Genomic DNA, 13,885 nt, shown 5'->3' with positions numbered 1-13,885 from the left:
CAAACTCCGTCAGTTTAACATCAATGGCAACGCGTTAAACTGGTTCAAAGCGTATCTCCACTGTCGTTAACAGCGAGTAATTCCCAGCGGCTTGTTACTTCTGGCGTTCCTCAGGGTTCCTTGTTAGAGCCTGTTTTATTCCTCCTCTACGTAAACGACTTGCTGGACGTTGTTTTGTCATCCCGTGTCGCAAGCTTCGCTGACGATACCAAGCTCTATCACCGCATCGACAATCCATCTGCCGCAGAGAGCTTGCAGGAAGATCTCCACTCTCTTGAGCGCTGGTCAGAGGTATCAGGTCAGGTCTTGAACGAAAGGAGGTGTAAATTTCAAAGAATAAAAAGGAAAAGGAATCCTATACATTTTCCCTACACCATCAAGGGCAAGGAACTAGAAGTTACAGAGATCGAGAAAGACCTCGGAGTCTCTATTCAAAGTGACCTACTTTGGTCGAAACAAGTTTTCAACTGCTGCTCCAAAGCTAACAAGCTACTCGGGCTTCTGCGTAGGAGTACTGCTGAGGTGGAGAGCCAGCGCACGCGTCGAACACTTTATCTATCGGTTGTGCGCTCCACACTGGGCTATGCGACGCAGATAAGGGCACCACAATCAATTGAGTTAATGAGTGAGGTGGAACGAGTACAAAGACGAGCGACAAAATTCATCCTCCGTCCGCCGTTCTTTTGCCCAGATTCCCATAAAGACCGCCCAGCACGACCCTCATTGTTGCCCATCTCCAACTGGCATGAATACCTGGACTTAGTTTTCTTTTTTAAGGCTTTAAATGGACTAATAGAAATATAAAAAAAATAGAAAAAAATGTTTTGAGAGCGCCAAAGTGAACTCCAGGGCCCGGTTGTTCAAAGGCCGATTAACGCTAACCCCAGATTGAAATTTTAATCAAGGAGTTTATTTCTCTTCTCCCAAATGCTGATCAATGCTGATATTCGGGAAAACTTTACATTAGAAGAATTCAATCTTGAAAAACAAGAATAACCAAACGGAACTTTCACCAAAAAGTTGAAAACATGAAACTAAAGTTTACAATAATCCTGGATTAAGTTAATCGGCTTTCGAACAACCGGATGCACTAAACACTATATTTTTGAGTGGTACCTTTGCTGAGTAACTCGAGTTTGGAATATCGCATAGCCCTAAAACTTTGACACGCTCATTATTTACTAACTCTCCTACAATATCTCAATTTCCTGACTTAATTTTTTGAATGGTAAGCGATCTTTTTTTTTTTTTTGCGTGATACTTACGTGACGTGAAAACCAAGAATTGGAAGGTTTGGTGTATGAAAATGACAATGGCGATGATGTCATTCGTGTTTTCCCCTGCTGTAGTCTGTTGGGGGGGGGGGGGGGGGCACAATTTGGAGTCTTAAGATTTATGCACCGGTTGTCCCAAAAATCTCAATTCAGTCTGCATTAGAACTGCTTTCTGTCCGACGCAATTTGAAAAGCAGTTCGATCCATATGGCGTTAGGGTTAAGGTAAAACAGCTTTAGGAAAAACGATTTATTTTTTCTCAAAAGGAGCCCAGATGAGTGAGCTCGGGGAGCCTCAACCTTGGATAGGAGGTTGGGGGAAACGATATTTGTGCCTCCACAAGGGGCCCAAAACGGTGGTCTCATGGAACCTATAATTTCCTGGGAGAACCAGATGGGAGGGCTCGGGGAGCCTGAGGCTTCCTAGAAGATTGGATAGTACGCCGTTGGGCGAAACGACTCTTTTTTCCTCAAAAGGAGACACGATTGGTGGGCTTGGGGAGCCCGAGGTTTCCTAAGAGATTGAGCAAAACGGCTTTTTACACCCCCATAAGGAGACCACATGTGTGGTCTTGGGAAGCCTAAGACTTCCGAAGAGTTTGAGCGAAACGACTTTTTTGCTCCCGAAAGGAGCCCAATTGGATGTAGTCGGGGAGCCCGAGGCTTTCTCGGAGAGTGGGCAAAACGGCTATCAGCGAAACGACCTTTGCCACCAAAAAGGAACCAGATGGGTGGGCTCGGGGAGCCTGAAGCTCCTTATCGGTAAACTCGGGAAGCCTGAGGCTTCTTAGATGATTGGCTGAAACAACTATAGGCCAAACGACTTTTTTCTTCCCGAAAGGAGTTTAGGCGAATGCGCTCTGGGAGCCTGGCAGTTTGTTTCACATTGGGCGAAACGACCTTTGTTGTTCAAACGACCTTTGTTGTTCAAAGGGTGGATAACGCTATCCACCGGATAAATCACTATTCCGCGGATAAACAATAGTAAAACCAATTGAGTTATCTAGTGGATAGCGTTACCCACCCTTCAAATAACTGGGGCCAGGTGTGTGGGGTTAGTGAGGCTGAGGGATTTTGTAAAATGGCTGCGTAAAACGGCTTCTTTTTGTCCCCCAAGGAGCCCAGACGAGTGGGATCGGGAAGCCTGATACTTCCTAGGAGATTCTGCGAACATCTTTTTTTTGGCCCCAGAAGGAGCCCAGATGGGTGGGTTCGGGGAGCCTGAGGATTCCCAGGAGAAAAATTGACAACCCATTCGTTACCTCTGAATTAAGCCTGGTTTACACTGTGACATAAGCATAAGCATAAGCATAAGCATAAGCAATGGGGGTGGAGGGATGGCGCAGTGGTAAGAGCACTCGCCTCCCACCAATGTGGCCCGGGTTCGATTCCCAGACTCGGCGTAATATGTGGGTTGAGTTTGTTGGTTCTCTACTCTGCACCGAGAGGTTTTCCCCGGGTACTCCGGTTTCCCCTCTCCTCAAAAACCAACATTTGATTTGATTTGTGTTAATTGTTAATTTCAATTTACAGTGTCCCCAATTAGTGCTTCAGCGCTAGAACGACTATACACATAAATAAAGTTCCTGTCCTTTCCTTTCCTTTCCTTTCATAAGAAAAAGCAGTGTAAACCGCGGGTGACATAAGCATAAGAAAAAGGAATCGTTTCCATTTTCTTATGCTTATGCTCATAACGCTTATTTTTGCCTGTCACTTTTACAACTGTGTAAACCAGGTGCAACATAAACATAAGCATATAAGACCGAGGTGTCAGGTGCTTTTTATGCCAACGGATATTCAAGTTAATAGCGCTTAAAATGGCGTCCGAAGATAACGTCTTTTTTTTGTTTTTTTTTTTTACGAGAAACTTGATGGGGTGGTTCTCAATTATCCCTGGCAGTGCCTTTGCGACAAATCGCCAGAACTAAAATTCTCAGTCTGCTGGTTGCAGTTCTCAGTCTCCTTGTTCTTTCCTCTTTCGGAAAATATCCCTTACACAACAGGACCTCTTCAGTCTGTTTTCCCGTTCTCTTTCTTGTCGCCGTCGTCTTTTTCTACGAAACAGAAGGAGTAATAGTAGGAGGAGAATAGGCCATTTTACAGTTGTTTGCTCAGCGACCAAGACTATGAATGGCTGCGAGGCTGACGGTGACCTTGCATTGATACAGACGTCACTGCTTTTATCATGTAAATTGTGTTGTTGTAACGATAATTAGTCCATATTAACATTACAAAAGCATGAAGGTTTGTATCAAAACAGGGTCACCGGCAGCCTCGCTTCCATTGCTAGGCCTGGTAACTTAGCCACCACTGTAAAATGGTCTATTGGTTCTTCGTCCGTCATTTTGGAAACGTTGCTCGTCCCGTTCTCCAGCGATTTTTTTTTCTGGAGCTAACTGCGCTTGCATATGTCACTTCTCTTATGCTTATGCTTATGTTTATGCTTATGCTCCCGTCGCAGTGTAAACCAGACTTTAACGATTATCATTAATTCATGATGTGCCATGAATTTATTGATATCGTTAACTAAGAAGACTGACAGTTTGATATGGTTGTGGGAAATGGATATATATTTGTTCCAAAGATAACCCAAGTGTAGTGGACACGGGACTCGAAACTGGGAATCCGTCACTTGACCACCACAACGCTAGCGCAAGCTGCGAGAGTCAATATATTTAACATTTAGACCCGAGCCAATGAGCCAATGCGGCGAAGCCGAATGGGCTATTGACCCGTGGCCCTTGCGGACGAAGGGTCTAATTGTTTTAGTATCACCCAACTAGTCGGACAGAAAAGGCAATAATAAAGTTAGCAAATGCAAGTTAAAAAAATATTTATTTGGGAATAAAACGAAAGAAAGCATAACGCTCTTCGCTACTCGAGAACTATTAATAATAGTCCTCTAGTAGCGTAGCCAATCAAAATGCAGGATTTGCATTAGTCCACTAGTTGGGTGATACTAATAAAAAAATAGCAAGCTTTTCAAAAGTGTCAAAATTGACGATTTTCTGAGATTTTGCAAAGGGACCACGTTTTGATGGCGCCGATTTCATCGTTGACTAAACTCCCATTTACCTTGGATACCTGCAGTGGATTATATCAGCCGCAAAAACGAATTTCTTATTCTTTCATGGATTGTTTTCAACTCGAACGACAGATGTTACAATTGGGCTGCAAAAACAGTTTATTTGCACCATACGCAGAGAACCATAAAATAAGTGATATTATAAGCTACAGTGCCCCCTAGAAAATAACTAAAAAGCTAATCTAGCTAGGAGGCATCTTTTACACTGTATTGCCCAAGGGCTGAATGTGTAAAGTGACGAAGTATCTGAAGACACAAACTGCATAAATAAAGTGCTTTTTGATGACAGAATGAAAGTGATCACGATGGTGCAGTAATGTGAAAAAAACGTAACCATTGTCTGATTCGAAAAGAAGCCTAAAAGCAAACCATGCTTGGGCTTGAAAAGGGGTCGAACCCACGACAACCCCAAGCGCTCACACATCTCAGTTGGATTTTGGTGCATATTGTGGAATGCCGTATTGAAAGCTCGGCAATGCAAATTTCTGTCGTGAGTTCATCATAATTTCATTACATTTAAAAAGCCATTCAGCCTCTACCGACAGTCCGTTGTATTTGTCCATGATGGATTTCTCTTTTGAAGAAAAGCACTGATTCCTTCCTGTCCATCATGGAGTTCAAGATTTTCAACCATTATTGACTCAGCCTCACTGAAAAAGAAACGATTCCAAACAAGTCAACGTTATGACAAACAGTTTGTTTTTCGCTGTAGTTTTAAACGAATTTTTGGTCGACCGGCGAAGACTTCGCACAGTTGCACAGGCCAACCAGGTCTCACTCGACACCCAGAACGTTACAGTACCACGGGCTAGAACAGAGCTCCGACCTTGCTAAATCGTCATAACCAAGCTTCTAAGGACTTAGATGGGGAAAAACCTTGACAATTCTAGGCTGAATCGTATCGTCACTGTTTCCATCAAAACAAAAATCACAAAACTGATTTGCCCGTTCAAAAGCCCAGTTTCTATACTTACACGTAAGCCTGATCCCTGGGCTTTGTAACTTGGGAATAAAAACACGCTTTTCCCATCGCCACAACTGGTTGGCTCAAAGAGGCAATTTTCTCCGCAATCGAATTAACTTCCTCCTCTAGTTTCTCTTCAGGAACAGCTTTACTGAGAAGGCCATGCCTCACAGCTTCTGATGAACGCAAAATTATCAAGAACCAATTACACATGTGAGTTTTTAATTGAACCATAACGTCTATATCTACAAGTTCCAGCTATAGGCAAAGTATCCTTAACGCTTGAGGCATTTTTTTTCTTCTTCATCCATGGCCTCATACATTAGCCTTTTTTCAGACATCACGACATGACGAACATATTTTGCTGGAAAGAACTGAAACAAGTTAGCCCACGACACCGGAAACTCCGTGCCCGTATAAATAAAGTAAGGGCTCTTTAGAACGGTTTACAATTGAGTGTCGAAAGTAATTAGTGAATTGCTTTGGTTTTGCATTACTTCACTCAATGATTGCTTCAAAGTTCTCGCGCGACGTTTTCAACCAATCAGAAGTAAAACCAATCGTGGCTCGCGCGTGCACATTTTCCCGCGCTTTGTGTCGGCTATGTGTAATTACTTTGAGTTTTGATTGGTTTACTGGATTGTCTCCGTCCTTTTTGATTGGCCAAAGTAATTCCTTTGGTTTTGGTTTTAAGGCACTCGATTGAAACTCGCTCTTACGTCCCACAAAGGAATTAGTGAACAATGGTTGTGAGACAACGACTACTGGTTATGGTGCCGTTTTCCAGTAGGGCAAGAGCAATTTATTCAATTACAAGATAACAGCCTATCTATGCCCAATAAGCAAAACTTGAGGGGAGGGATTGTCAGTCTTGTCAACAAATGTGCGCCTCCCGCCAATGAGGCCCGGGTTCGGTTCCCAGACTCGGCATCATATGTGGGTTGAGTTTGTTGGTTCCCTACTCTGCACCGAGAAGGTTTTCCCCAGGTACTCCGGTTTTCCCCGGCCTCTCCTCAAAAAACCAACATTTAACTTGATTTGCGTTAATGGTTAATTTCAGTTTACAGTGCCCCCAATTTGTGCTTCAGCGCTAGAACGACTAGACACTTAAATTAAGTTCATTTCTTTTCCTTTGCAAGGAATTACGGTCGTTTTGCCCAATAGCCTATTCGCGCAAACTGAAAAGGTGTTCCCCCGGATTATTCTTTAAGATGATTTACAATAGTAGATGAAGTACAAGATTGTTTGTGCATAGATAAACTTTGTTTGTTCTTTGTTCTGTTACCAAACACAGATTATGTCACGTATTCTAATGTCCATTGCAAATTGTCATCACTTCATTATTTTTATACCTTCCGCCTCTTAACTACTACCCATGGGGCATTTGCACTTAGATTTAAAATTAAAGGAAATAAATTCTTTAGTTGTGAGGAGCCCTGCCCAATATAATCTTAGGAAATGTTTAAATGTGTTTCTAAACAGGCCTAGATCGGAGATTGGCCGCAGTACTTTTTCATTTAAAGCTGCAAATTGCTTGGAATTATCTTTGAGATGAATTAAAGTGCCCCCAAACCCCAAAAGCCTTTTTTTTTTTAATTTTAGGTACACATCAGCTGTACCAGTTGCACACTTTACCGACCTGCTTTACTAAATAAAGATATGTATGTCTATAAGATATGTATGTCTATTTTATGTTCGGAACTCTTTCTTGCGTTCATACCCGGCGGGAATGCTCGCTAAACAGGCCAACAAAATTCGCATGCTTTTTCAACAGAGAACTTTCGAATACTTAGGTCTATGAAAAACTGAAGCACTGATTAATTGCAATATTCCGTAGAAACATCACCACCACTTTGTATGATGGTAATAAAAGAGTACATCAATAGAAAAAGTACAGGCATTTGGCAGCAACCTGGACTTACCAGTTGCTGTGATTGGATTCCCAGTAAGCAGCATTTCCAATGCAATTTTTCTTGGCACTGCACGGGCCAATGCAACCCCAGGCGTTGAACAGAACAAACCAACGTTTACTCTGGAAAAAATCGTAACTCATTAACCTCAGAGCAGCAAGTTCAGTGTGAGGGAAAGCCAACATGGCCGACAAAAATATGGGAATTTGTATGGAAATCCTGATAAACGACTTGAGAGGATAATTATACGAAAAATTCTCAATTATTTAAAAAGCCTTACTTTACAAACTGAGCTCTAACTAGGGTCCTAGACCGTTGTTTGTCATATATTAAAAATATATCAGTTGACGCAAACTGTGTAAATGAAATTATCTCAATCTTATAGACTACGCAACTTTTGTTAGAGTGTTTCCCTATGCTTCCTCGCAACTTTCAGACCTAAACTTACCCTGGAGTTGCAAACTGTGAGTTAGTAGAAGCCACTGCAATATCACAACTGGCTACCAACTGGCAGCCCGCCGCTGTTGCAAGCCCTGTTATAAAATAAAACAAAACTTACCCCCTCTATTTCAAGAGAGATGGTGGAATGACCTATTTGTCAGCTAGTTAGTTACCGTGAGCACATTGTCTGTTTTTTTTTACTTCTAGATTGAAGCAGATTTTCTTGATACACGCTCTATTTCCTACCAACCAATCAATGCGTATATCTGACAACACAACCAATCCAAATGTGTGTGATGTCACAGCTGTGTTTCCATACTTTCAACCAAACACAGCTATTGACCAATGGCAGTGCACGAACTATCCTAATTATTTATAAAAATGCATCTAATTACTCGAATTTCTGACTAGAAACATAAGCAACCACTAGAGTCTGTATAATTTTGCACTTCAATAAATTGTTGATTCTTGTCACCCCCCAAGCAAAAGAAACCTCTTGTCCACAGGCTCCTGTTGAAAGCACGAAGTCTGGGAATCAGGCGCTTCTGGCTCTTCAACACAAACTCAAAAAATTTAAAATTACAAAAATTGACCCTCACTAGGATAGCACACCAACACAACAGCAATAACCGCTCATAAAAAGAAAACAGTGTAAAGTTCAACTCACCATTCACCTGAGCAATAACTGGGACAGGAAGATCCTGACAAGTTAAATCAAATACATTGTGACTGAATGATTGATATTGCCATATAAAAAAAGAGTAAGTCAGAGTAAATGGAAGAAGCAACAGTGACAACGAAATCAACAAATGTGACGATGACGAGAATGATGATCACAATCCCACTTGCTGTAGGTGCTTTTGGCACGGTGTTAAAAGGATCAGAGAAGTGGATCAAGGACCTTGATATAGCCATTGGAAGAGGCTATTCCTTGAAAAGACAACCACAAGGGGAAAAAACTAGGATCTTGATGAAAGTGCTTGTCACTCTTAAATGCTGGAGAGAACTTCAATGAGACCCTTGGCTGTTAGTTACAGCCTGCTCTCATAGAATAGCAATACAGCATTACCTCAGCTTGTGTGGATAATAAAAATAATATAATTAGCCCAATATTAGGTGCAGTTACATGGGGCCCTTTTACAATGGTAAATGACCCTTTTACCACAGGAAAATGCATTTAGTGGGAGTGGCCGACATTTCTCAAGGTTAATTTCCAATGGATATGTCAAAAAGATCAGACGAAGCACTCATGACATTAAACATGGTAAGTTGGAAGGGTATTTTTATACCCGAGGTACAAGAGCCAATCATGATGCTGATGATGTTGTGATTTAACTTCCCGACAATGAATTGCATGAAAAATCTTTCTACTAAAACTCAAGTGTGAGGCACCGCGGGATAATGTACCATGGGAAAAGGCATTTACCATGATGTGTGTAACCACACCGTCCTATTATTAACCTCTGATTTACCTGGAGAAGAGTCATAACTTCTGTGCAGCGATGGAAAACTTTGCCATGATAATCCTTCCCTTGCTCTTCTGTCTAATTTAAACAACAAAGTATTTATTGAAACATTTTTCAGATAGTGAGAACATTACGTCAACTTAGAGCGGTGTGGCCAAAATTTTAAAAAAATTATTGTGCAAAACTTCAGTTCCATTTAATTCCATACCCAGTTTTTCAAACTTGTAAAGCCCAAATATGAAATTCCTGTACATTTTCTTGTTTATTTGAGCAACACACCACAAGTTTCCATGGTTTATAGGCTGATAAACCACGCGGGATGTTGATACTAACATGAGAAGAATTCGTACATCACGAGCCACAGGCGAGTGATTTACGAATTCTTCTAGTGTTCTTCCAACATCCCAAGTGGTTTATCATGCTTATAAACCATAGAAACCTGTGCTCTATTGCTTTTATATAATAATTCAGAAGACACACGATTTTTCCATGAGTTTACTGGCACAATAAAACATAGCTGATTGACCAATCAGAGCGTGCACATTGATTTGGTTATGTCAGCGAAACAACCCGGCATTTTTCCACACGCGTGCGTGAGCACTTAGCCAGTGATAGGGCCTCTCACATTTTCAACACCTACAGAATTCCAAACAATGTCGCGCCCTGTCTTCAGGAGAATGTTTCCATATTTTAGATCACGCCTCTACATGTACGACTTTTCAACTCAAGATAAAAGAAGCTTTTCATATTCAAAGAGAACAACCTTCTCTTAATCAACAACTGCATCACGTAAATCTAAAACTATTCTTTTAATTCTCACATTGTCATGATTTATGTACATTCCATTGTTACTGGCATAATTAGCACTTTTTCCGTACTAAGTCTTATAAATTCAACTTAACGCTTTGTACATTAATCAACTGAAGATGACAGAAGTTTCTGTCAAAACATGTCTTACAATTTTAAAAGTTTTGTCGTTTTCTTTATTAAATTGATTTGGTTATTATATAAATGCATAATATAGAGGGACATTACTAAACAACGAAACAGCGAAACGAAGCACCAAAACACCCTCTATGACCCCACCATACATTGAATACTAACCGACAAAGGTTGGATTTGAGATTGGCCTAATTAGGCCTAAAAAGTTATTGCTCCTAATCTCAGTCTTCATCTGAATCCTGATATTAATCTCAATGAATTAGGAATAATAACGTTTTAGGCCTAATTAGGCCTACAACGATATTTAATCTCAAATCCAACCTTTGTCGCTTAGTATTTAATGTATAGTGGGGTCATACATGGTGTTTTGGTGTTTCGGTGTTTCGCTTTTTCATTGTTTAGCAATGCCCATAATAGAGGAAAAAGTTCAAGATTACAAGACAAAAACAAGGCACTTTGAGGCAAACAGTGATTTCACTGCATAGCTTTCAAATATCTCCTGTTTGCCTTTCCAAAAGACAAACCATTCACCACTAAGCATTTGAAATAATGATCATTAACGATCCAGCATCCTTGGTTATACCAAAAGAATGTGTATTAAGGACTTGAAAATGAATCAAGTTAACCCATTGACCCCTGGGAGTGAGACTCATCAACTGGTCAGAACAGTGAAAGATACGTTTCAAAGGGGCAGGTACAAAACACAGGTCACAGGGCACAGGTCACAGGTCACAGGTCATTGTTTTACTAATACAGAATGTATCCTAAACATTCATAAAAGCTAACCTTAGGCCTAATTAGGCCTAAACAAACGTTTTTAGGCTTAAGGTTAGCTCTTATGAATGTTTAGGATACTTTCTGTATTGGTAAAACAATGACCTGTGCCCTGTGCCCTGTGCCCTGTGCCCTGTGCCCTGTGCCCTGTGCCCTGTGCCCTGTGACCTGTGTTTTGTACCTGCCGGTTTCAAAGGTAGGTAAAAAATTTTTGACAAATGAGATGAATAATCATTTGCAAAATTAATGATGGTGACCGTGTTTTGTGACTTCTACTCAAAGTGAGGTTTCTCCATTGAGCACTGCATTCTCAGGTGAGTTCTGTCACAACACAAGTCATGAACCCAAGTCAACCTCAGGTTGAAGATCTTTTTTTTCTGAGTTTTCTCTTCTTTCTCTCATTCCAGTTTCATCAGGCATCAAAGGTAATTGCTAACTGCGCACCACTTGGCAAGGTCACTGAAATGAACTAAGCCTGACATTTCCTTTTCAATTCTCCATCATGACTTCAATTTCCAATAATTAACAGAATTCGGATGTTAATACATGAGAAAAGTACTCCTTCCTTATTTGACAGGCACTGAAATTTTTCTTCCAAAGCGCTACAAAATCATAAGAGCTAGTTGCATTTCCTCCTATCAGGCAACAGTGTTCACAACAAACTGGAAACAAATTTTTCCTGTAAGAACTGCAGTCTTATGCCAGTGCCATATCTTGGCTTAGAACATGCATATCTTTTGAAATTTAAAGATCAGTCCACACCTGCATTCGAGGGTCAAGAACCACTTTTCACAAAAATGCAAACCTTTTAGATGACTTTATATACTGTTAATGCAAGGAATGCAGACATGTTTTTTTAAATTTAGTTTTTGTAATGATTTTTAGTGTAGTTTTTAGTTTTAAAGTAGACTGTGTATTTTATTTAGTTCTGTAGAGGTTTGTGATTTAATAAAGTTTTAATAAAAAATTTACGCAAAAAAAATTTATTTAATAATTTGCTGCTTGCTAACTTTGCTCGCTCTGCAGCAATGAAATATCAACCCAATAACAATTCCTTTAAACAGCTGAAACTGATAATAAATTGACTTTACATGTATCTTACCTTACTTCTAAATCAATGGAATAAACACAATCCCGTGATTCACTGGCTTACCAATTCTTTGAGATCGTGCCCAGATGAAAAGACACCACCAATTGCAGACAATACAATCACTCTTAAGTCACAATCGATGTTGTGGAGCAAGTTTGACTTAATTGCATCAAGCATGGCCAAAGAAAGTACATTCCTGAAAAAAAAATTTGGTGATTAACCCCGTAGCAAAAGCCTCACAGGATATTTAAGTGCTACTACATGTATGATCAAAAAATCATTTTCTTCTTTTTCAGATTTTGAAAACATGTTCGCTTAACACCTAATTGGCAAAATTTTGAGCTTTGATTTTATCCAAAGGCTGTTTATTTTGAGTGTAAGGTTTGGATTTCACAGTCCGCCATTACTCACATTCAAAACTGACTGATTGGACCTCAGAGGATTGGATCCAGGGAAAAGTGAGGTCATTTACACACTAGCTTAAAATTTCAGAGTGTAAACACAACTTATTTAGGAGTTTGAGCACACGCATTTTTGAGACACGGACGGCATTGCCAATTAAAAGTGAGCGAATTTCCCTTTCAACTTGTCTTCACACAACCACATTTACATTGCTAAGTATCTTCTCTCCATTAGAGATGATTAGCCCTGCCACGCAAAATGCTCTCTTCCAGTTGCCCTCCGCGTCCCAAAAAACCGCACATGCTTAAGCTCCCTAATATATATCCAAAATATGAGTTTAAAAATTTGAAAGCCCAAAACTCCCGTGCTGCATATTAATTCAGCCGCGTACACACGCATTGCATTCTTAAACCAGTGGGTCTTTGACGTCATTTTCTCCTCGACCTAGCTCTCTCAAGATTTTAAAGTCAGTAATGGCAGACCAATAAATAAGAAAATTCCAGTTAAAATAAACAGGTCTCTTTTTAAAATCAGAACTTAAAACTTGGGTCACTTAGTGTTTAGTTAACATAGTTTTGAAATCCAAAGAAAAAGAAGAATTATTTTTTGGTCGTAGTAGCACTTTAAAAGACTTGAAAATAGCAGAGGTGCCAGTGGACGTAGCAGATTAACACCCAAATAGTCATTTTTTCTGGGAAAGTCTGTATAATCTCTAACCCTAGTATTTGCCTTCCCAGAGACAAAAAGATCCATTCTCTTTCTCAGACATTGTGTCTGACATTTTCTCTCTAGTTTAAAGAAAAAATCCAGAGGTTGATGTGCCTTCCGGAACATAGGCTGGAATTGATAAAAATAGCCCCAACACGTTACTTCAATAGCCAAGATAAATGCAGATTAAACAATCTGATAGAGTGAACATTTTGGCAAACCAATTTTCCATGGCTCTAAATTTTATCATTGGCCCCACATGCACCGCTTTCCCCTCCCCAACTCCACAGCCAAGGAATAATCACAAATTACAGGTTAATTAAAAATTGTGATATACCGTAATTATGTGATTGAAATCTTACTGCAACAAATTTGGAAAAACCATCAGTTTTAGTACGTACAGGACAACATTTTTTGCCTGACAAAAAAGAAACTCATGATTGTGATCTTACATTACTACTGTATATTGCAAGTAAGAGGAAATATTGCCTTAGAGGGAATGATGCTAATGTCAGCTTTCAGATGACAGGGATTTTCAACACATTCTCTAGTGCTGTATTTACAGGATGTCTGTCCAAATGATGATGGCAAGCTCCCTCTCCTAACTCTTTTCTAATGTGACAGACAGCTAATGAAGAAAGTGAGAAAAAAACAAACCTGCACGTACAAGAATTGCCACAATCCTCCAATTTGATTGGCTCTGGGAGCGAGCAGCGTTTTTTTTATCTTGCCCACCAACCTGGGCGGAATCCTAGCCTTAGTTGCGTGAGCCTGTGTAATGACCTTAAATTTCCGTTTTTTGACCCCAAAACTATTTACAAACAGAAGCA

General features: G+C 40.2%; 1 protein-coding gene across 1 annotated transcript in view; it reads right to left on the bottom strand.

Moving 5' to 3' along the window:
* Positions 1-4,439: 4,439 nt before the first annotated feature.
* Positions 4,440-13,885, bottom strand: part of LOC138033556 (enoyl-CoA hydratase domain-containing protein 3, mitochondrial-like) — an 11,541-nt gene continuing 2,095 nt past the window's right edge. The window contains exons 3-9 of the mRNA XM_068881333.1: positions 12,009-12,141; positions 9,146-9,217; positions 8,341-8,374; positions 7,681-7,765; positions 7,245-7,354; positions 5,333-5,498; positions 4,440-5,008 (exon numbers count right to left, since the gene is read on the bottom strand). Coding sequence (XP_068737434.1) covers positions 4,894-5,008; positions 5,333-5,498; positions 7,245-7,354; positions 7,681-7,765; positions 8,341-8,374; positions 9,146-9,217; positions 12,009-12,141 — 715 coding nt within the window. The 3' untranslated portion in view covers positions 4,440-4,893. The remainder of the gene's footprint in view (positions 5,009-5,332; positions 5,499-7,244; positions 7,355-7,680; positions 7,766-8,340; positions 8,375-9,145; positions 9,218-12,008; positions 12,142-13,885) is intronic.

This window comes from Montipora capricornis, chromosome 14 (assembly GCF_036669925.1).
Source record: "Montipora capricornis isolate CH-2021 chromosome 14, ASM3666992v2, whole genome shotgun sequence".
Taxonomy (NCBI): domain Eukaryota; kingdom Metazoa; phylum Cnidaria; class Anthozoa; order Scleractinia; family Acroporidae; genus Montipora; species Montipora capricornis.
This window is presented reverse-complemented; position numbering and strand designations above follow the sequence as displayed.